General features: G+C 42.2%; 1 protein-coding gene and 1 pseudogene across 4 annotated transcripts; one reads left to right on the top strand and one right to left on the bottom strand.

The window, feature by feature from the left end:
• Positions 1-871: 871 nt before the first annotated feature.
• Positions 872-4513, top strand: LOC105055241 (uncharacterized). Of its 4 annotated transcripts, none has more exons than XR_012135814.1 (3): positions 872-1026; positions 1205-2682; positions 4379-4513. XR_012135814.1 is itself a non-coding variant. In XM_010937010.4 (2 exons), exon 2 carries the CDS (start codon positions 1498-1500, stop codon positions 2545-2547), a length of 1050 nt encoding a protein of 349 aa, XP_010935312.1. In that variant the 5' UTR covers positions 872-1026; positions 1205-1497; the 3' UTR covers positions 2548-2848. The 4 variants fall into 4 exon arrangements, 2 of the variants coding, with proteins under 2 accessions (XP_010935312.1, XP_010935313.1); XR_833681.4 differs by lacking the exon at positions 4379-4513 and adding an exon at positions 3746-4122; XM_010937010.4 differs by lacking the exon at positions 4379-4513 and having other exon boundaries at positions 1205-2848.
• Positions 4514-11301: 6788 nt separating this feature from the next.
• LOC105055243 (uncharacterized) lies at positions 11302-19047 on the bottom strand (annotated as a pseudogene).
• Between the last annotated feature and the right edge of the window lie 4519 nt (positions 19048-23566).

Here is a 23566-nt window from a genome sequence, read left to right as displayed (position 1 = left end):
ATCAGAGAAGACGGTGGTGGTTGATGCAGTGAAGAAGCTCATGGTAATTGTAGATGCTTGATTTGAGTATTGGATGGCATCAATGATTTTGAGGAAGGTAAATAATTAATGAAGTCAATGAAATTAGTAAAGATAATCTTAAAGATAGATCAGTCACCATCTAGATGGTTGGCACAGAAGATAAGACAGAGAGAGAGTTCTAAATTTAGGAATCCTTAAGGAAGAAAAGAAGAGGAGATTTTTCTAAAAAAAAAAGAGAAAGAGGATTGGAATTATGATAGGGAGCGAAATTTATAAATTGAGACCTATGTGGCATGAGCAAATTGGATTAGTGGCCCTAGAAATTGAGAGAAATTTGATAGTTTTGCTCAATTAAAATCAATTTTGACTTATTCTGATTCCAACTTGGGCCAAACTAAAAAGCCATCCGGTTCAAACTTGTTTCACAGATCTTGCGTTTCATAATTATTATATAAATATATGAAAAATAAAAAATTAATTGCAGGTCTCATCAATCAAATTTTCTTTTTCCAGTTTCATATTTTTATTTAATGCACGGCACATTACCACCTCCTCTCGGTACAACAAGAGCTATTCAAAGTTGAGCAAATTAGGTTTGATAATTTTATACTGTAACCTAAAAACCATCCAAGACCAGCATACATGGGAAAGGAATCAAATGGAATGATGCCTTCTATTTCTACTATTCTCAGTCAACGGTCAGGATCGCCACTCCTTCACTCCTTGGAAATAAGTTATAAATCCAACCGTCGGATGCCGTATGCACGGCATTTTATCGTGCTTATCCCTGCCCCAGGGGCATTTTGGTAGTTTGCAATTACCGGGGAAAACGCCGTTCGTGGACGTCCTTCTATAAATGAATAAACATAAATGAGATAAATGCTCTCTCTCTCATGGGTTTTGGGGATCCTCCTCTCTCCTGTTTCCGAGAAAAATTCCATGTGTGGCTGGAAAGCTCTGAGTTGCCCCAAGGAAAACCCTAATCCACCCCGATCACAAGGAGAGGTAGGGTTTCGATGCTTTTATTCTATGACTATATCTGTTGTTTGGTTTAATCTCATGTCCAGTTAGTCCATGTCTCGATAGTCTCGGGAGAATTCCTTAATCCATCTTGAATTCTGAATCTCGGATTTAATTTGACTTCTTTTATTTTTAGATCGCTATTTTTATCGTAAATCTGCAGGAATTTGTCAGCAAGTTGGAATCTTATTACCTTGATCCGTCTATAAGCTCGCTGAAATGGATTTTTCTCATGGTCCTCGATGGGTGATTCTTCGAAGAAGTTTATGAAATCCGAAGGATGGGATCCAAGAAGTGAATTTGTAGCGGTGAAAACTGGAAAGCTGATGCCTTGACAAATCATGAAGGTTTGAATGGGCTGGGATAATTCATAATCTGAGTTCAATAAGGTCAAGTTCGATGGGAAGCTAATTCCTGAATTTGAATACATCAGTAGTGGATTTCAAAGGCTATCGGATGGATTCCTTTGATCTCAACACCCGGCTGCCGCCTCGGAAGCGACTACTTGCTGGGCTGAAGAAGGAAGGCTCTGATTGCGATTTCTCGCTTCCTGTTCCTTTAATTTCTAGTGATCTCAGTGCTCGTATCCATGATATTATCAACTCAACCACTTCTTCGCCTGATGAGATCATTGAGGCCACCAAGTCAGTAGCTTTGGCTGCCACAGAGGTTGCTGCTGCTGCAAGAGCCACTGCGATGGAGAAAGCAGCTGCAGCTGTGAAGGCCAGGACTGCTGCCAAGAATGCCCTGGAATTATTAGATTCTATCTCAAGGAGTGAAGCTGCCCGAAAGGATTGCCCAACCAAAACCAAATCACGAAAGAAACATGTGGCGGTCAAGCTCTTGTATGGTAATAAACAGCCTGTGGGGAACCGAGAAACAGATGAAGAATTGGCCCGGAGGTTGCATCGAGCTATGAACAGTTCCCCAAGAATTTCAAAGAGTAAACAGAAGAAGCTTCATGGTTCTGGGAAAGAGGAAGTTCAGAATGGCGGTGCTGCGTGCAGTGGAAACTCACCTGTTTCAGATGCTAAAGCTGTTCAGTTGAATAATGGATATTCTATAGATAAATTGGAGGAAAAGATTGTTGTATGCTCCAAAGATGACCTTTTTGAGACGGAAGAGGAAGAATCTGGTTGTCATTTAGAAAAATATCATCACGGATCTAAGGAAAGAATAATTGCTGGTTGCAGGAAAGCGAAAATTAAGCGAAAGAAATTGCCTTTGAGTCAATGTAACGTGAGGGATCAGGGAGAAACTGAAGAGACTCAACGCTCTGTGGATCATGCACTGACTCGGGAATCAGAATTGGATCATGTAGAAAGATACACATCTTCCGACAATGCAAAACATTCTGATGATGGGCATTTGTCGATGAAGATTACATCCACATGGAAATGCAAGAAGCTCAAGGTGTCACAATGTTCTTCCGATAGCAAGATCATGCATGCTCTATGTTCAAATCGTGCACCTGCTAAGGCCTCTGCTATGGTTAAAGTTGATTAGTGAGGTAACTTTATTTTTTTGTTATGCTAGATAGATGATGGTGTTGGAGCTCACATTAGCATTAAAAGCAGCTGGGGATGAATATATGTTGAATTTTGCAACCCAGACAGAGCAGGAGAAGATATCTTATGCTAGGTAGTTGCTTGCTTTATGATTTCATTCTATACATGTTGCTTGCTTTCTGATATCATGTTCTGTAGAAGGCTTGCTTTTTTGGTTTTGTTCTAATGTATTACTTTTTTACATACCTTTATGCTGTATTCTATTACTAAGTTTGCTGAAGAAAATCAGTTATTTGTTATTGATGGGTGTTACTTCAAACTCATTGATTTCTTCTGAATTACATGATGACCAAGATATGCAAAAGTCCCCCAACCTTAACTGTACCCAAGTTGCATGGAGTGATCTTAATAATATGTTCGGTTGTATAGCAATTCAGGAAGCAATAAGGAATACGAGTAGACAACTTAATTGAATCTTTATTAAAGAGAACATGTATAGGGAAGTCTACATTGTGCTAATGTACTTCATGGACAAAGTGATATTTTCTACTTTTGGACGAAATGAAATTAGCCTACTTAATTTGGTAGTTCAGATTGACATAATTGCGTTCTTTATGAATGTTTATTATTGTAATAGAATCACAGTCGTCTTAAACTGAGCTGGGATGTCTGCTTTAAACAGAAGTAATATTCAGTGACAGCCCTTTCTTGTGACTTTGTTTTGGCTTTCTTGAGTAAGATTTGCAAAGTGACCGAGAACATGCAATCACAGTTGGTGACTTAAGTTGTAACAATTAGTTTACCAGCATCAACTTAAGCTGGAGGTGATAAGGGGAAGCATGGGATATTGCTCTTTCCTCCAAGCAACAAATTTTTTAGTGGGATGTCATAAGTTTTGAGTCTCAGACTCAAGTTGGATTCATATATCAGACAATAGAGAGAAATGGTAATGTTCAGTCAGGCATGCCTCACTGAGCAGATTGCTTTTACAATTCTCCTAACTCTGGTATTTGGTTCTATCCCAATTTTTCCATACAATTAAGAATACCATGTAAAGATGTCAGCAAGTTCTCAAGCATGAGAATGGCTCACAAATGCTGGCAGGACAATTAAGTTATTGCTGAAGAGAGATATTTATAACTTTTGCATCAATATGATGGCTTGGTCTTATGGACATTGATCTACTTGAGTCACAGGGAAGAGCATATCTGCATATGGCCTAAGCTGAAGCCAATGATGGAGATGAGATTGTAAAAAAATGGTATCATCAGACATCAGTACTATTTAAGTCCAAATTTTTCATTTTTGGTTTTGAAGCACATATTGGCTCTCATCCTCAGGCCAAAAAATTTTGGCCATTTTGTTTCACTTTGTATGGTTTCAGCTGAAATCGTCTAAAAGTAGCAAAATAGGTAACTATCCAAATATTAAGAGATGTGGCAGGCTCATGCATTGAATGCTGGAATTCGGAGATGTAAGGCTAAATTGAGCTCTATGGTTATGTAAAAGATCTTTTTGTACATGGTTTGTTTCGTAATCAAGTGTGGAATAAGGAGGCACAAGTTCATTTCTAGATAGAGATTAAAAAATAATAATCAATTACTAATGGAATATTTGTATTTATTGTTAAAAATACATAAAACTCATTCACACATTTTAATGGATGTTAAGTTCATCATAATGCTTTCCCATTGCAAGGATAATTTTGGGCATGTTTTGCCACTATCATATTACCTATTTTATATCAAATCCTAATAGGGTGATATCAACATATCCATCTGATTTTTTTGTGACTTTTCTTCTGATAATGGCTGGCAATCTTCATAAAGATGGTTTCTGTTTGAGCGGGGCTTTTGGGGGCTGAGGCTGCTGTACGCAAGTAACATATCTGTAAGGCAATAGGAAATCTTGTCATATGAGGGAAAAAGTTATTTGTCAAAATATATATTCCAAATGCTATGTCACATGTGATTTGATTTTAATATTCAAAAAAACCAAAGAGTCTATGGAATTGTTGGTGTTAAGGATGTTCTTCATATGCATGGTTGCATTTGTTCTATCTGGATATGGAAAATCACAGGTAGTAGATTGTATAGATCTGGAAAATCAACTAGGGTTGCACTTCCATGTTCTGAAACTTTGCTACCTATTCTGTGCTCCAAGATTAGCACTGCAAGTTTGATTTACTTATTTCTATTATTTTCACGTCTTCTATCAGCCAACTTAAACAAGATAAGCAATTGCGAGTTTCCATTAAAAGAAGGGCATCCTAATGCATGATCATTGTAGGGACTAGGGAGGGTCAGATTTACACAATCTTTAACAAGATTTGAGTAAATGCAAGTTTCCATGCAGCTGAAGATTAATCGGATCTCTCAAGTGCGGTGTTGACAAAACAGTCAGGCCGAAGATTGAGTGGTTCATTAAAAATATGAGAACATGGCCTGTGGTTGATTCAATGATTTTCTGGTTATATACTTTTTGACTACTTGAGTGGGTCAGGAGGGCTTTGTTAACCAATGAATAAAAAACACCCAAATAGCAATCTAATCTCAATGACATCATTCTTTAGTTTACCACAGATTTTGATGGAAAGATTGCCCAATGAGCTTGTTACCTAAAACATAGCTCTTACCTTAATGTAAGACTTTTACATGGGAGTGGCACTCATCAACAAATGCTGCTTTGTGGAGTTTAGTGGTGCGTCACAATCATCAATTGTCATCCATTGAGCTTACAGACAATCAGAGACAACCCTGCACCATACAAATGGACTAGATGGCATGTTAGCATGCTTGTTGCGAAAACCACCTAAAAATGCTTAGGCATCTTATGAGGACAAAGGCTTCTATTCAGGGGTTGGTATCCTCTGTGGATTATACTTTAGGATGTTCATGTAATTTACTACTAGAATTCACCTTTTAAATGTAACCACTATAAAAGATGTTGACTGTTTTGTCACTTCCCAGTTAAATATCTCTCCAACATACAAAATTATATCTTGCTCTGTATGCATCATTGCAATCACCGAGATGAGTGCATAATGAATGGGGCTTACAAAAATGAGACGATGATTTGGGGTGGTGCATGGCAGGGTATAATTTCTCCTCAAACATATATTATCTTGGATTCCTTTCCTTTCTGTGGCAAATTCTGGCAAAACAGACCCTGATCAGGTGTTGTTATTCCTTTTGCTGATCTCATCCAGTAGAGGACTGACCTTGTTTCTTTTCACCTCCAGCATAATAAAGGGAAAAAAGAGAAAAATATTGTTGCCTTGATTTGAAGTTAGGAACTTCAAATCCTTGGGAGATGGTATTGGATGTGAATCATTTATAGCTCTCCTGATGCTAGAAACTTCAACAAATCCTTAGAAATTTAAGACTCTTGCCCCAAATATTCACTACATGTTGCTGGCACGCTACCAGATTGTTTTGTCAAGAAAAGATTCGGCACATTCATCTACAAGAAAGATGGCGGACGTTTTGAAATAAACACCGAATGACCCAAACCTTTCAATGCATTGTATCATAAATTATATTAGTATACTTTCCCTACAGCCAATACCTGAGGCTGTAGAGATTACCTTGCAGGGCATAAAATTTGGGTTAAAACCCACAGGCTACATCACAAATAAAACATCTCGGACCAAAGTCCCAAGGAAAGCATTATTTATTTCGGAAGTGTGGGCTTTTGGAAGGCTCAACGACTCCGTGACCCTTAAGCTGTGTCCCCAGCTTGCTTTTCCGCGGGACCCTTCAAGGAGTTGGGCGTGTCTTGAACAGGTTGGCATGTTGCACTCGACACTATCATTGTATCTTCGCACTCAGGAATCGGATTCTATAGCTTTGCCCAAAGTGAATTCTGCAAAAAAATCCACTTTATAATTGACTTCTCAAGGGGTGAATTTTATCTTTACTTTGTAGAACAGCACACATTTTTAGATACCTCATTTCCTCCCAAAGATATTATCCTTGGATCAAACTATATGGCACAAAGGTAGGTGTTACTTTAAATTAATGTATTTTAGATATTTAAGATCTGTATCCGATATTTTAAATAAATGTGTAATGTCCATCACATACTTGGGACATAGGGGCAAAATCATAGAAAAACACCAATATATATATATATATATATATATATATATATATATATATATATATATATATATATATAACAAGTACATTTTCTTCTTGAATCAATAATTAAGTGGATTTTGCACATTTGTGCAAAATGACCAGCCCAAACCATTTCACGTCCACTGTAGTTTTGCCATGGAAAAATAGCCTGTCAAACCACCAGCTATAAAAATGGCGAATCAGTGCCGAACGAGCTATTGAAGGACAGTTACGGAGGTTGTTGTTGAACATCTGGAGGCCATGTGGGAACGCCGCTGCTACTCATATATATATATATATATATATAGAAGGGGGTGAATAGAGCTGTGGATTGGATGGCACTTTACGACCGACGCCAGATGCTGACCCCCACAATTTTGAAGATATTTTATTTTTTGATTTTGTAGGAAAAATTTATAGCCATCCATCTGTTTCAACAAAAAAAAAAAGAAAAAAAGAAAAAATAAAAAATAAAAAAAAAAGATTAGTGCTGTGGAGGTGACTCATTGATTTGTCCCGATTTGCTGACCTGGGGCAACTTCTTCCTCCAAAGTCCAAACAGCGTCCATTTAAATCTGTTAGGATTTGATGTCTCGAGATTCATCCCATATTGAGCCCACAGCGAGGTTCGCGGTGAAAAACAGAGTCCAACAAGACTAAGATCACCTGAAACGGAACTCGGATGGAGGAGATACGAGCTTTTGAAGTCGGCACGAGAATCGAGACGGTGGAGGACCGCCGGCGGCAGCGGCGCGGCCGCAGGCAGCGATGCACGGGACGCGCGACCCAGGCCTACGCGGGACGCGCGACCCAGGCCCACGCGGGACGCGCGACCCAGGCCCAGGCCCGCGCGGGACGCGCGACCCAGGCCTGCTGGCCCCCTTGCCCCGGTCCACCGTGGACCGGGTGGTCCACGGCGCGGCCTGTGGACCGCGTGGGTGTTTCCCACGCATTTCTCGCGGTCCACGGCACTATTTCGTGGACCGGAGCGCGATCTAAGGGCCCAGAGGGCTCTCGGTCTTGATCCGACGGTTCAAGGGGATTTTTTTGACTTTATTTAGGACTCCTAATCCCTCTCTAATCAAGTTTAAACCTACGTTTAAGCCTTTAAAAATGTCTGAGACGAACAGAGAAGAAGAGGTGCTCGGGTTTCTAGCCGTATGAAGGCCGTACGAACCAGAGGAGAGAGAGAGAGAGGCGTGAGGTTGCTGTGAGAGAAGGAGCAGGAGGCTCCTGGATAGCGGTCGTCAGGCTCTTCAGGGGTTCAGGGGGGTCTCCAAGAGAGAGAGAGCTTTTGTGAGGGGAACTTTAGATGAGAGAGAATTGGGTGTACAAGAGTTGAGGGTGAGGTCTCCTCTTGTAAAATTTTTTTTTCATAGTGAAGTTTGCATGCCCCGTGGAGGCGAGCCTTTTTGTGGCTGATCCACGTATTTTGATTGTTTTTTCTTTTGTTTTGTTTCTTCTTTCTTCCTGCTGCATCGCGTGGTACTGAAAGGATCTTGGGAGGTGGTGTCCTGGCCAGACATGCACCCAACAAGTGGTATCAGAGCAAGGCGGTACAAGGACGCAGATTGCAGTGGTGGTGAGCAAGACTGAAGATGGAGAAAACAGGAACAATCAAGATGGAGATCAACAAGTTCGATGGTAAGAGCAATTTCTCCTTGTGGCAGGCAAGGGTGAAGGACGTGCTCATCCAATAGGGGTTGATCGATGCTCTCTTGTGCGATAAGAAGCCAACCACCATGGAGGTGCAGGATTGAAAACGGCTACAGATGCAGGCGGTGAGTACCATCCGCATGTATCTGGCGGATGAGGTGGTGATCCATGTGCTGAGCGAGACTTCCTCGACGGTGCTGTGGTCGAAGCTCGAGGAGTTATACATGGCGAAGTCTCTCACCAACACACTTTTCTTCTGGAGGCAGTTTTACCAACTGCGGATGACTGAGGGACAAAGCGTGCAGGAGCATCTGAGCCACTTCCAGAAGATCCTCACCGACCTTCTCAGTGTTGGCGAGAACGTTGAGGAGAAGACCAAGGCGCTGGTTTTGCTGGCGTCGCTTTCTTCTTCGTACGAGTCCTTGGTGACTGCTTTTCTAGTGGGGAAGAGCACTATCAAGATGGACGAGGTTACCGCGGCAATACTCCAGAACGAGGTTCTCAAGAGGGAGAACCCAGCTTCGAGCTCAGGTGTCGATAGCTCAGCTTTGGTGCTTCTGGAGGTGCAGGAGGCGGTAGACGGAGCGACAGGAGATCGCAACGAGGGCGATCTAAGTCCAGGAGGGACTTGAGCAAAATCAGATGTTACCGGTGTGAGGAGTTGGGGCATCTAGCCAGAGATTGCCCTCAACTGAAAAATCGGACGGTGGCTGCTGTAGCGACGGCCGGCAGTGATTCAGATGGAGATGTCCTGGAGATATCTGACGAGGTATCTACTTCTTCCCAGCAGTGGATATTAGATTCTGCATGCCCCTATCATGTGTGTTGCAGAGAGGAGCAGTTTGACTCCCTGGAGAACAGTGAGGGCACTGTATATCTGCCGGATGGATCGAGCTGTGCGATCAGAGGTATTGGGACGGTCAGCTGGAGGATACATGACGGTGCAGTGAGGAGATTGGGGGAGGTCCGATACATACCCGATTTTAGGCGGAATCTTATCTCACTTAGCAGACTGGATTCGAGAAGCTACAGGACGGTAGCTGATGGAGGAATCCTGAGGGTGTTACGCGGCGATAGGATTGTGCTGGAGGGGAAGAAGGGGAGCAGAGGACATTATTACCTGGTAGGGAGCCCAGTGCGAGGTGGAGCATCGGGAGCCAGGTGGAGCTCAGAGCAAGGTGGAGCTCCAGGAGGCGGATCGGACACGAGACAGGAGACTCGGGAGGACGAGAGGCGACGTCGCAAGGTAAGATTCCTATTGCCGCAGGATGATGCCCCGAGCAGGTCTCAGGTCAGGAGGAGCACAGCATACGACGGAGATGGGATCGAGCAGCCTGGCTCGACTCCCATGTTTGCCCATCCATGATCAGCAGGCGATTGCCCCAGGGCATGGGGGTGAGGAGATCCAGAAGCTCTCGGAGTTTGGAGGAGGCCGAATATCGAGTCGAGGTGGAGATTGTTAGGATTTGACGTCTCGAGATTAAGCCCATATTGAGCCCACAGCGAGGTTCGCAGCGAAAAACAGAGTCCAACATGACCAAGATCACCTGAAACGGAGCTCGGATGGAGGAGATACGAGCTTTTGAAGTCGGCACGAGAATCGAGGCGGCGGAGGACCGCCGGCGACCGACGGCAGCGGCGCTGCCGCAGACGGCGGTGCGCGGGACGCGCGACCCAGGCCCGCGCGGGACGCGCGACCCAGGCCTGCTGGCCCCCTTGCCCCGGTCCACCGTGGACCGGGTGGTCCACGGCGCGGCCTGTGGACCGCATGGGCGTTTCCCACGTGTTTCTCGCGGTCCACGGCACTATTCCGTGGACCGGAGCGCGATCTAAGGGCCCAGAGGGCTCCCGGTCTTGATCCGACGGTTCAGGAGGTTTTTTGGCTTTGTTTAGGACTCCTAATCCCTCTCTAATCAAGTTTAAACCTACGTTTGAGCCTTTAAAAAGGCCTGAGACGAACAGAGAAGGAGAGGTGCTCGGGTTTCTCGCCGTACGAAGGCCGTACGAACCAGAGGAAAGAGAGAGGCGTGAGGTTGCTGTGAGAGAAGGAGCAGGAGGCTCCTGGACAGCGGTCGCCAGGCTCTTCAGGGGTTCAGGGGGGTCTCCAAGAGAGAGAGAGCTTTTGTGAGAGAAACTTTAGATGAGAGAGAATTGAATGTACAAGAGTTGAGGATGAGGTCTCCTCTTGTAAAATTTCTTTTTCATAGTGAAGTTTGCATGCCCCGTGGAGACGAGCCCTTTTATGACTGATTCACGTATTTTGATTGTTTTTCCTTTTGTTTTGTTTCTTCTTTCTTCCTGCTGCATCGCGTGGTACTGAAAAGATCTTGGGAGGTAGTGTCCTGGCCAGACATCCACCCAACAAAATCAAAATGAAACCTATGCAAACATCCTTGACCGACCATTTTATCCTTTCTCGGCCAATATGCAACTATTCATCCTCTCAAAAAATATGCAACTATTCAAAACTTGTCGTGTTATTAAGAAGCATTGTTATCGTTAACTTGTAGATTGGAAAAAAAAAAAAAAAATCTGAAATCCTAAATCGAACACCTCAAAGAGCACAAATTTTCTGAAAAAGCTTCCATGTCCCAAATAAATCATCCTTCAGCGGTCAAAGCACTTTTAGATCATCATCCTTCAGGTTTCTTTGCTTCTAGTGTGATGCACAATGCCAAGTAATATGTAAGGATCTGTAACTTACAAATTCTGCAGACAAGATTGAGAAAAAATAGTCACTGTTTTCTATACCAGAGATCACTTTATGCTGTTGAATCTTTAGGTAATACAATACCATAGTTGAACATCATGAATCCAATACCATACTTCTCTCTTCCAAAAGAACATGAAGCTAGGTAAGACATCAATACCAAAGATCACCTCATGCTGTGGAAGGATGTCACTTGAAGAACTAAAAAAACCTACCGAAAGCTACATCCTCCATACAGACCTCAATATTTTACACTCACTCAATAAAATGAGATCACTGAAATTTTACGAGACAAAAGAATCATGAAAATCACATATATTCAGAGAGGGGGTGGTTTTGGTGGCTGGCATGTGTGAAAACCTTATCACCTGTCCATTTTTAATAAGCAGATTGTTTTGTGATGCTTTCCACTTCTCATACACCAGCTTATTCTGCTTCATTGAGCCATGGATGTTGCAGACACTGTGCTGCTGCTGGCCGCTTCTCTGGAGCAAAATCAAGAAGAAGGTTCAGAAAATTTGCGAATGCATGGGCATCGGACTCAGCAAATTTGTATTTCTCAGCCAGAAGCCGATCCAGTGGCCAGAACTTCAGCCTACAGATCCTCTTCAGGTCTCTGTATCGGTCAAAGAAGTCCTGTGATCGAGATCCTGCAATAGCAATCTGGAATCCGAAAAGAAGATTATCACCATCAGATTCCTTCAGGAGTCCAAAAGAGTGAAGATGGAACATACCTTTCTGGGCATTTTTCCTAGAAGTTCCATCATCAGAGCCAAGTGATCCTGCAATAAAGACCCCAAAGTCAAACAAAATGGGAAAATTACATTTTATGAAAATAGAGTTTCTTCATCAATGTTGGTGCCTGCTAAAGAGAAATATGGTAAACACATGAGAAAATAATTATTTTCGCTTATAGATGATAAGGTTTCAAGCCTTAGTTTCCGGTTTTGGTTGCTCTTACAAATATAGAGCAACTCTACAAAACTGACCTCTCTAATTAATTTGAACAGTTGAAGTACTGGAGAAGTGCAAAAAGAATTGATTACCATCAGTAAGTTGCTTTAAGAGATTTGCTTTGAGAACTTGATACCCTGAGATATGATCACCACACTAACAGTCATTCGCTTAAGCATGACTGCAAAGAATAGATCTCTTAATGAAAGTAACAGCTCCCTAGGGTCTCTTCACATAGATACTTGCTCAGGATTTGTTCCATTCAATTCATCTTAACAATAACAAAATTATGAACACAATAATAACTTAACAATGAGTCGCTGTTCTAATATTAAACTTTCCACTTTACCAACATAAAGGTACAAATCAGGCAGTAAGCTCAACAACATCAACATCCAACCTATGGTCCTTGTGCCATGTCAATGGAGATCAGGCATTGAGCATCTGGATTTGAATCTTCAGAGCTTGAAGGTTGATTGCTCTTATAGGCAGGTTATTTAACACAAATTAAGATCAAAATCCATTATGGAACCAGGAACAGAAAAAAACAGAAAGAGAAAGCAAAAGAGAGGGGACACTTAAGAGAGAGTATCGATATATCATTTTGTATTATTTAAAATGTATATTCATCTATTTTTTAACTGCATCAAGGCAAGCTTCTAAATAAATATGAATATTCTTGTGAACAATGTAAATTTCATTCTTAAAATTCTATCTGAACAATTCGGATGTTCATTATGTGTCCTTTCTGTGTCGCCAAATTTTTTGCAAGGACTGAAATTTTGGCTCTAATTCCTTGCTGAAATGATACTGAGTTCTAGAACAATTGTTAGGGGAATATTTTGGGTTAGTTTGTCGAATGAAAAGATAAGAGCTACATAGCAATGTTATCATTTTTGTAGCTCCTACTACTTTTTTTTTGTTGAACATAGCCAAATCATGAGATACTTGGGGTTGTGAACACTGTAAACCCCCGATCCTCTTCTTGTTTCCTAGCGCAATGGGTTGACGATGGTGAGGCAACTCATGTAGCTCCTACGACTTGATCAAATTAAAAAAAAAAAAATGTAGATGTTGCTAATCAAATTTGGATATTTCCATCATCACATATTTCATGACTTATATGACGCATTACATTTTGGTTGACATAATAATATAATCATCATAATATGGAAAACAAATTATCAATTTTTAATGATCATGTGTGATCACCAAAAATCACATGGCTGAGTTGGTAAGTTCCTACTTCCTTATCAACATTTCAAGAACAAGAATAAATTATACAACTAAAATAAACAAATAAGTTAACAAAAGAGCTTAACAAGATCTCGTCAGTGATTGTCAGTACTCAAATTTCTGCCACCGACACACCATGTGATGGGTGTCAAATCCATACAAATAGCCTAAATTCCACCTTGTAATGCTTGTTCAAAGTAGATATGTCAAGTATTGCTGGTCATGCCGCCTACAACTCCAAATGAATGAAGAGTCATGCAAATGACAGTTTATGAAATTGTGTCTCCTATATTAATTTTCCTTGAGCCATTTATATGAGAAGCAGAGTTATTTTAAAACACAATAGAAGATGGGGAAGAAATATACCTCATCTCCACTAAACCCATGTCCATCCTTAGGAGCAAACAGCATGTCACCGGTAGCAAGCTCAAAAGCTATACAAGCAAAGACCACATATCAACTGAAAAAGAGTATTCAGCTCCAAGAATAACCTCAGGGGCCCTATATTGCCTTGTCTGAATATCATTGGTAAGCTGCTTATTAGCCCAACAAGCATTTCCGAAATCCACAATCTTGCACCTCATATCAATCCCTCCCAAACTTCTCTCCCACTTGAAAGGGCCTTCCATGGATCCTCTTCTTTGAGAGAGCTTTGACAATGCCCTCTTCGCCCTTATCTTCAGCTTCTTCTCATATAAATTAATTGCAACCCCGCCATTTGGGTTTCCTTCAGGCCTTTCAAGAATATTTACCAGATTGTACAGGGTCTTTTGCAGGATCAATGGTCGAGATAAGGAGCGCATTTTCTGGTTTTAAATCTGCATGAATTATACCAAGTTTCCTGTGCAAGTAATCGAGGCCTACCAAGATTGATCTACATATACTTCTAACTCTGTGCAACCCAATGCCTTTGTTGTTGTTGTACTGGATTAACCGGAGCAAGCTGTCTCCAAGGAGTTCAATTACTAGACAGAGATGCTGTCCATTTGGGCCGGCATGCTTGAAGTGATCGAGCAGACGCACGACACACTTAGAATTTGATGGTTCTCCTTGCGCAATTGCTGAAAGAAGCTTGATTTCATGGAGAGCAGCTTAAGCATACTCGTTTGCACTTTTTTGAATCTTAAGAGCAACAAAACTCTGCAAAACAGATGCAATGTATGAATCTTCAGATTGGGAGGTCAGCTCAAATATAAGGAAGACCCTAAACAAGGGGGAATGTTCAAATTAAGAAGCAGAGAGAGAGAGGGGCAGACTAGGTGGTCATATACAAATACAGATAAACTTCAACGCAATGAAATAACTTGTTGGGTGGATGTCTGGCCAGGACACCACCTCCCAAGATCCTTTCAGTACCACGCGATGCAGCAGGAAGAAAGAAGAAACAAAACAGAAGGAAAAACAATCAAAATACGTGGATCAGCCACAAAAGGGCTCGCCTCCACGGAGCATGCAAACTTCACTATGAAAAGAAAATTTTACAAGAGGAGACCTCACCCTCAACCCTTGTACACCCAATTCTCTCTCACATGAAGTTCCCCTCACAAAAGCTCTCTCTCTCTTGGAGACCCCCCTGAACCCCTGAAGAGTCTGGCGACCGCTGTCCAGGAGCCTCCTGCTCCTTCTCTCACAGCGCCTCACACCTCTCTCTCTCCTCTCGGTTCGTACGGCGGCGAGAAAACCGAAAACCTCTGCTTCTGTTCGTTCTCAGGGCCTTTTTAAAGGCTTAATCATAGGTTAAAACACGTTTAGAAAGGGATTAGGACTCCTTAACAAGGCCAAGAAACCCTCCTGACCGTCGGATCAAGACCGGGAGCTCTCTGGGTCATCCGATCGCGCTCCGGTCCACGAAATAGGGCCGTGGACCGCGAGAAACGCGTGGGAAACGCCCACGCGGTCCGCAGGCCGGGCCGTGGACCACCTGGACCGGGGCTGGGCCAGCAGGCCGCTGGGTCGCGCGTCCCGCGCGGGCCTGGGCCTGGGACGCGCGTCCCGCGCAGGCCTGGGTCGCGCGTCCCGCGCGGGCCTGGGTCCCGCGTCCCACGCGGGCCTGGGACGCGCGTCCCGCGCGCCGCCGCCTGCGGCCGCGCCGCTGCCGCTTGTCGCCGGTCGCCGGCGGTCCTCCGCCGCCTCGGTTTTCGTGCCATCTTTGAAAGCTCGTATCTCCTCCATCCGAGCTCCGTTTCAGGTGATCTTGATCTCGTTGGACTCCGTTTTTCGTCGCGAACCTCGCTGTGGGCTCAATGTGGACTGAATCTCGAGGCGTCAGATCCTAACAATCTCCACCTCGACTCGATATTCGGCCTCCTCCAAACTCCGAGAGCTTCTGGATCTCCTCGCCCCCATGCCCTGGGGCAATCGCCTGCTGATCATGGATGGGCAAACATGGGAGTCGAGCCAGGCTGCTCGATCCCATCTCCGTCGTATGCTGTGCTCCTCCTGACCTGAGACCTGCTCGGGGCATCATCCTGCGGCAATAGGAATCTTACCTTGCGACGTCGCCTCTCGTCCTCCTGAGTCTCCTGTCTCGTGCCCGATCCACCTCCTGGAGCTCCACCTCGCTCTGGGCTCCACCTGGCTCCCGATGCTCCACCTCGCACTGGGCTCCCTGCCAGGTAATAATGTCCTCTGCTCCCCTTCTTCCCCTCCAGCACAATCCTATCGCCGCGTAGCACCCTCAAGATTCCTCCACCAGCTACCGTCCTGTAGCCTCTCGAATCCAGTCTACTAAGTGAGATAAGATTCCGCCTGAAATCGGGTATGTATCGGACCTCTCCCAATCTCCTCACTGCACCGTCATGTGTCCTCCAGCTGACCGTCCCAATGCCTCTGATCTCACAGCTCGATCCATTCGGCAGATATACAGTGCTCTCACTGTTCTCCAGGGAGTCAAACTGCTCTTCTCTGCAACACACATGATAGGGGCATGCAGAATCTAATATCCACTGCTGGGAAGAAGTAGATACCTCGTCAGATATCTTCAGGACATCTCCATCTAAATCACTGCCGGCCGTCGCTACAGCAGCCACCGTCCGATTTTTCAGTTGAGGGCAATCTCTGGCTAGATGCCCCAACTCCTCACACCGGTAACACCTGGTTTTGCTCAAGTCCCTCCTGGACTTAGACCGCCCTCGATGCGATCTCCTGTCGCTCCGTCTACCGCCTCCTGCACCTCCAGAAGCCACCAAAGCTAAGCTATCGACACCTGAGCTCGAAGCTGGGTTCTCCCTCCTGAGAACATCGTTCTGGAGTATCGCCGCGGTGACCTCATCCATCTTGATAGTGCTCTTCCCCACTAGAAGAGCAGTCACCAAGGACTCGTACGAAGGGGGAAGCGACGCCAGCAAAACCAGCGCCCTGGTCTTCTCCTCAACGTTCTCGCCAACGCTGAGAAGGTCGGTGAGGATCTTCTGGAAGTGGCTCAGATGCTCCTGCACATTCTGTCCCTCAGTCATCCGCAGTTGGTAAAACTGCCTCCAGAGGAAAAGAGTGTTGGTGAGAGACTTCGCCATGTACAACTCCTCGAGCTTCGACCACAGCACCGTCGGAGAAGTCTCGCTCAGCACATGGATCACCACCTCATCCACCAGGTACATACGGATGGTACTCACCGTCTGCATCTGTAGCCGTTTCCAATCCCGCACCTCCATGGTGGTCGGTTTCTCATCGCACAAGAGAGCTTCGATCAACCCCTGTTGGATGAGCACGTCCTTCACCCTTGCCTGCCACAAGGAGAAATTACTCTTACCATCAAACTTGTTGATCTCCATCTTGATTGTTCATGTTTTCTCCATCTTCAGTCTTGCTCACCACCACTGCAATCTGCGTCCTTGTACCACCTTGCTCTGATACCACTTGTTGGGTGGATGTCTGGCCAGGACACCACCTCCCAAGATCCTTTCAGTACCACGCGATGCAGCAGGAAGAAAGAAAAAACAAAACAGAAGGAAAAACAATCAAAATACGTGGATCAGCCACAAAAGGGCTCGCCTCCACGGAGCATGCAAACTTCACTATGAAAAGAAAATTTTACAAGAGGAGACCTCACCCTCAATCCTTGTACACCCAATTCTCTCTCACATGAAGTTCCCCTCACAAAAGCTCTCTCTCTTGGAGACCCCCCTGAACCCCTGAAGAGTCTGGCGACCGCTGTCCAGGAGCCTCCTGCTCCTTCTCTCACAGCGCCTCACGCCTCTCTCTCTCCTCTCGGTTCGTACGGCGGCGAGAAAACCGAAAACCTCTTCTGTTCGTTCTCAGGGTCTTTTAAAGGCTTAATCGTAGGTTAAAACACGTTTAGAAAGGGATTAGGACTCCTTAACAAGGCCAAGAAACCCTCCTGACCGTCGGATCAAGACCGGGAGCTCTCTGGGCCATCCGATCGCGCTTCGGTCCACGAAATAGGGCCGTGGACCGCGAGAAACGCGTGGGAAACGCCCACGCGGTCCGCAGGCCGGGCCGTGGACCACCCGGTCCACGGTGGACCGGGGCTGGGCCAGCAGGCCGCTGGGTCGCGCGTCCCGCGCGGGCCTGGGCCTGGGACGCGCGTCCCGCGCAGGCCTGGGTCGCGCGTCCCGCGCGGGCCTGGGTCCCGCGTTCCACGCGGGCCTGGGACGCGCGTCCCGCGCGCCGCCGTCTGCCGCCGGTCGCCGGCGGTCCTCCGCCGCCTCGATTTTCGTGCCATCTTCGAAAGCTCGTATCTCCTCCATCCGAGCTCCGTTTCAGGTGATCTTGGTCTCGTTGGACTCCGTTTTTCGTCGCGAACCTCGCTGTAGGCTCAATATGGGCTGAATCTCGAGGCGTCAGATCCTAACATAATAAAAGATTGATTTATGAAACAAATGAAAGAAGGGATTTTTTTTCTTCAATGATAATTAATATATAAGAAGACAAGACCGCAAGCTAAAAATAATTAAATGAGGTAAAGAATTTCTGTTACACGGAGGTAGCAACCTGAACTCATCTGAGCTGAATAATGAGAATAATTATTAACAAAAGGAAAAATGCAGTAAAGACAACAGATGCCCAAAACAAACCCATGGACAGAAATTTAATTAGAAAACAAACAGCACAAGATTATTGGCAGATAGAAATATCCATAATTAAGGATAACCAAATGAGAAAAGGCCTGTCAGATGGGAAAAAAGGTCTTTCATGATAAATGAACAAAAGAAAGATCGCACCCAATCAAGTTTTGGCAATAAAGGCAGGAATCCAAGGATCCCTGAAGCGATACTACATGAAATTCTATCCATATCACTTAAAAAATCTTTTTTTTCAAAGCAATTCTACGAAGATCACATTTTTAGGATAACCATCATCGTAGTTTCACTAGTTCCCATAATGCTCGTCCGACAGTTGCAAAAAAAAACACGTAAAAATAATATTTATACCAAGAGAATTCGCATGATTTTTAGGCATCGCACAGATTCATGCAAGAAAACGCGGAAAACAACATTAAAAATCAAAGACTATATCTTTATTGATCTCTCCCATCAGAACGACTGGAGAACCAAAAACCAAGAGAGAAGAAGAACAGAGAAGGAGAGGAGGAATCGACGAGGAGGTACCTGGCATTGAGTGTCGAAGGCAAGCCAGACGGTGGAGAAGTGGCCCCAGCCGAGTCTGCGCTGGGCGATATAGCGGCCGCCACCGAAGGAGTCGCCGACCCAGACCGCATGGTAGCCGCCCTTCCGGTAGGCGTCGATGCCCTCGTCCTCCTCCCCCGACCCCGACGACGACGAGCACGACATCGTCTCCCTCTCCCTCGTACCTTCTTTATCTTTGCGTTGGATAACTTCTATCCACCTCACCTGAGATTACGAGAAGGAAAAGAGAGAGAAGCTCTCCTTCTCTCTCCCTTTGATTACTTTTTTCCTTTTTTATGTTGTTTTCGCCTGGTTCTCCAGCTATCCGTTGGCAGGGAAATTTAGGAAGTGGTTTTATGTAATTACCTCGTTTATGTTTGCCCACGTGTTATGCGCGTGCCTTTGGTCCACATTATATCTTTTCTGGTTTTTTTTTTTTTATTATTAGTATTATTTTTGGTTTTTGGGGGTTGCAATGCAAAGCAATAATGACAACCCTTATAGCCGAGTGTTGGAAAGCTAGAAGAAGATGGGATGGCGTCATCTATATTTGATCGAATTAACATGCTGTTTAAGAATTGTGATGGTATGTAAACGCAAAGGATGATGATGATTACAAGTTGTCTGCAGAAATCAATGAAAAAATATGCGGGAGATCGAGTAATTTTTATGGCTGTGATTTATAAATCTTGATATAAAGTGAGGATGAGCTAGTTTCCGTTTGCAAAAAGAGAAAATAGAAAAATCTTGCAAAGAGTTATTTTATGACTCTTTTTTTATTTATATGTGCCATATAACACCTAATACTAATGAATTAATATGAAAAAATGCTAAATATTTTTCCCTTGACCTAAATAACATAGTTAATTCAAATTACACACTGAATTATTAATAGTTGCGGTGCATAGATCCTTTTTAATTGATTTTATCTTTATGTAGGATTAATTAGCATAAATTATTGAATACATGGTGAAGAAATAAACACTCATAGAATTTTATTTTATTTTTTGGTACTTTTTGATTTTTATATCTTCGTGTTGCTTGTTCTATTTTTCAATGTTATTGATCAAAAGAAGAGTTAGACTAGTTGAGATAAGATTTAATCAAATATGTTGATGGATGTACGAGTATGAGTTGGCATGAGAATATATGATCAGATTTAATTGGTCAAGATTGAGTGCACTCAGAGGTTTATTTGGCTAGATTTGAATAAGCATAATTAGTTTGATCGGTAAAAGTTGGGATTAGTTCAGGTCAGATAAGATAATTAAGGTTTTAGCTAGATGGATGAGGGTTTGGGACAAATGGACTTGTTGAGGTAAGTCAATTGACCCCTGACTCAAGTCAACCAACTTCTCACATCCGACTCAATAAAGATCGACCAACTGTACATACAATTCTGACTATACATCGGCTGACACCGACTCATAGTCGATTGACACTCGGCTACTACTGACCAACAGCAGAATAATCTTCGACTTGAGACCGTCGGCATATCAGAACTACTAGTCGATGGTCATTCGGACGTTCTATCGATATATCAAGATAACCGACATATAGTCAGTCAATCTACTCAACGTACTGTAATTATAATGAACGGTTATCGACTATGTGTCACGACAATTACTGAAAATTAACAACCCACTAACTCTACAATTATGGTCCGATAATTTAACACCATAAAAAGCGGGATCACATGTTCAACGGTTATATCAGATTCATCTATAAAAGAAGGATAAGAGAAGAGTACTGGTAAGATACTTCTGGTCAGAGCTCTGCTACACTCGATACTCAAATCTACTACTGTTCACCAATTTTTGCTCTTACTTAAGCATCGGAGGGTCTCCGTCGGATACAACTCCGATCTGTGAGGACGCTATTTTGCAGGTACTCATCATCGGCGACAGACAATAGAGAATTGGCTGCAACAGGACTATAATTTAGATCGAATGGACTATAGAGAGTAAAATGGTATCCATAGAATTTCCAAAATGTTGATAACCATTATAATATAATAGTGGTCCAGTTTGTGGATCAATTTGATAAGATGGAACTAGTCATGATTATAAAGTTTGTGAAAGATAATGACAGCTTAGTTTGTGATTTACTTCCACCACCACTTTAAAAAGTTGTGTCCTTCAAATATTTAAAACAAGGCATCTAGATCTCATATTTTGTACTTAATCTATATGGAATTTTTTTTTTCTTGCTCAATCCATGGTACGGTTAGGCCTTTAAAGTTCAACGCTTAGCCTTTAACCCTATACGTTATAATTTTGAAGGCAGGGGGAGACCATATGAGCAACTTCCAAATGGCTATCTTTACTAATGGTAAAAATATATGACTTTCCCTCAATTTATCAATGGGAAATACATTCAGATATACACATGACACCAATATCCAAATAGACTTATATTGTAGGTTGCTTCATCCCAATTGCATCAACAATCCACAACCTTGTGTCTTTTGTTTTTCTAAAATATGTTTGTTTGATCATCTAAGTGTCCGAAACCCTTTTATCACCGGTTGCACCGCCACTATTTAAAGCTATATTGGCTCTAAATACAACAACTACTAGGATCGCAAGAGCAATCTGTGAATAACATTTTACAAAAAAAAAAAAATCTATGAATAACATTGATTTTTATTTATTTAACTAGTATCTGTTTACTTAAATCAAAAAAATTTGTGCCAAAAGGATTTGTGCTTGCATGGTAGCACTAACATTCATCACTTTGTCGTTGGCTGCGCAACAATTGTGCCGTGAGAGACTCGATAAATCTTCTTAAAAAAAATATAAAAAAGAAACGACAAGTTAAACAAATATAAATCTTAAATCATCTTTTGGTAAATTTAATATATATATATATATATATATATATATATATATATATATTAAAATAGAGGCGTCTCAGTGGAAAGACCTCTGTTTGACACTTGGATTTTTAGAGAAATAGGAGGGAACCACATGGACGGTTAACCTCCCCTATTCGTGCGCTTCGCTTAAACATCTCTGTTCGTCCACTCTCAAACACCACCTAAATCTTCCTGCTCACCCGCTCTCAAACATTATTCACAATGGCCTTCTCCATTCCAGATGGTGTCATTTTGCCTGCGTCGTGGATACATCTCCCTTGAGAAAACACCATTGATTAAGTTTCTTTGTTCGGCTTCGTTCATTTCACGCCTGCCACCTGATTGAGACTCGGGAGCAATTGTCGCAGGAGCAAAGAACAAGGACGGTTCGAGGAGCTTAGGTCAAATGCAGTAAATGGATCAATTTAGGTCATTTTGGAAGGAAAGGAGGCATTGGATGATGTCAAAAACGAAGACCGCAGTGGTGAAGTGGAGCATGAGAGTCGGTGGCATCCATAGATCCCAGAAGAAGAAGACGAGGAAGAAAGAATTGGGCTCGGGAGATAGAAAAGTCTAGCCGATTTTTTTTGAGAAACTCGATGCCAGTGCAGTGATAGACCAATGAGAAAAAAAATTATTTGAATATATCTATGAAATTTTAATTATATATTGACTACTGGACCTCCCGTGAAAGACGATCAGTCGATTCAATTTTTTATTATATATTGACAACTGTTCATATATATATATAATATGACTTGAATTCAAAAAATATTATTTATAAAAAATAAAATTCAAAAAAATGAGATGTGGTGTCATAATGAGTGCTGAAAATGTTCTACTATCGATAGATTATAAATTATTATAATAATCTAAAATATCTAATACTCAATTTTTTTCAAAGTAATTTTATTGTAATTTTATAAGTACAATGGGATTCTTGATTTTCTTTTTTTTGAAATTTTATCCCTTCTTTAATCATATTTTACAGTAAATTAATCGGTAATATTGGAATAGGATTGGAGAATTAACTTAAAATATGATTTTTGAATTCAAAAAATATTATTTATAAAAAATAAAATTTAAAAAAATAGGATATGACGTCATAATGAGTGCTGAAAATATTCTACTATCGTAAAATTATAAATTATTATAATATTTAATATGGTATTTAAGAAGAAAAATAGAAATTGAATTCAAAAAGATGAATTTAGTCATAACTTGTGCTTTGTTATAAAAATAATTTTTTAATGAGGATCCTAAATTATAAAGATTTTTGGTTTTGGACCATTCGACAACACATTCACTTGATGAAATATAATATTATTTTATATGGAGTTATGAGTCTCTTGAAATTTTTCAAGCCTTCGCGGATGCCCATCTCCTCTCACTCTCACAGCTACCACCTTCCACCATCTCCTTCCTCTTCATCGTCACTAGCATTGGATTTTTTTCTTCAATCTCTCTCAAGCTGAATCTTCATAAGACAAATAAAATCAAATATTATTTTAATTATCATATTTAGATTTAATTAATGATATCAAAATAAGATATAAATGGTGCTATACAACTTCTCAAGTTTGTCAGAAAAAGTGAGATGCACTGAGATTAGATTATGGTGTAATCGATACAATATAGAGCCTAAATATCCAATACCAAGATTTGTTTCATATTTGATACTATGAATTTATTGATAAAACATAAATATATATTTTAGATCATAAAAAAATAATATATTAGATATTTTAACATCACATCTCTTATTCATGTCTATTATAATTCTTTATTTATTAGTTATAATAAATTTTAATTTGATTCTATTCTTTCCTGTTTTTTAGATACAGATTACAATTTCGTGTGGAGGATTATATCGGATTTACATTATTTATTAATGAATA

This window comes from Elaeis guineensis, chromosome 12 (genome assembly GCF_000442705.2).
Source record: "Elaeis guineensis isolate ETL-2024a chromosome 12, EG11, whole genome shotgun sequence".
Lineage (NCBI taxonomy): Eukaryota > Viridiplantae > Streptophyta > Magnoliopsida > Arecales > Arecaceae > Elaeis > Elaeis guineensis.
This window is presented reverse-complemented; position numbering and strand designations above follow the sequence as displayed.

Coding starts and splice junctions, on each gene's coding strand:
- LOC105055241 (XM_010937010.4), top strand. CDS start 1,498: ATGGATTCCTTTGATCTCAACACCCGGCTGCCGCCTCGGAAGCGACTA.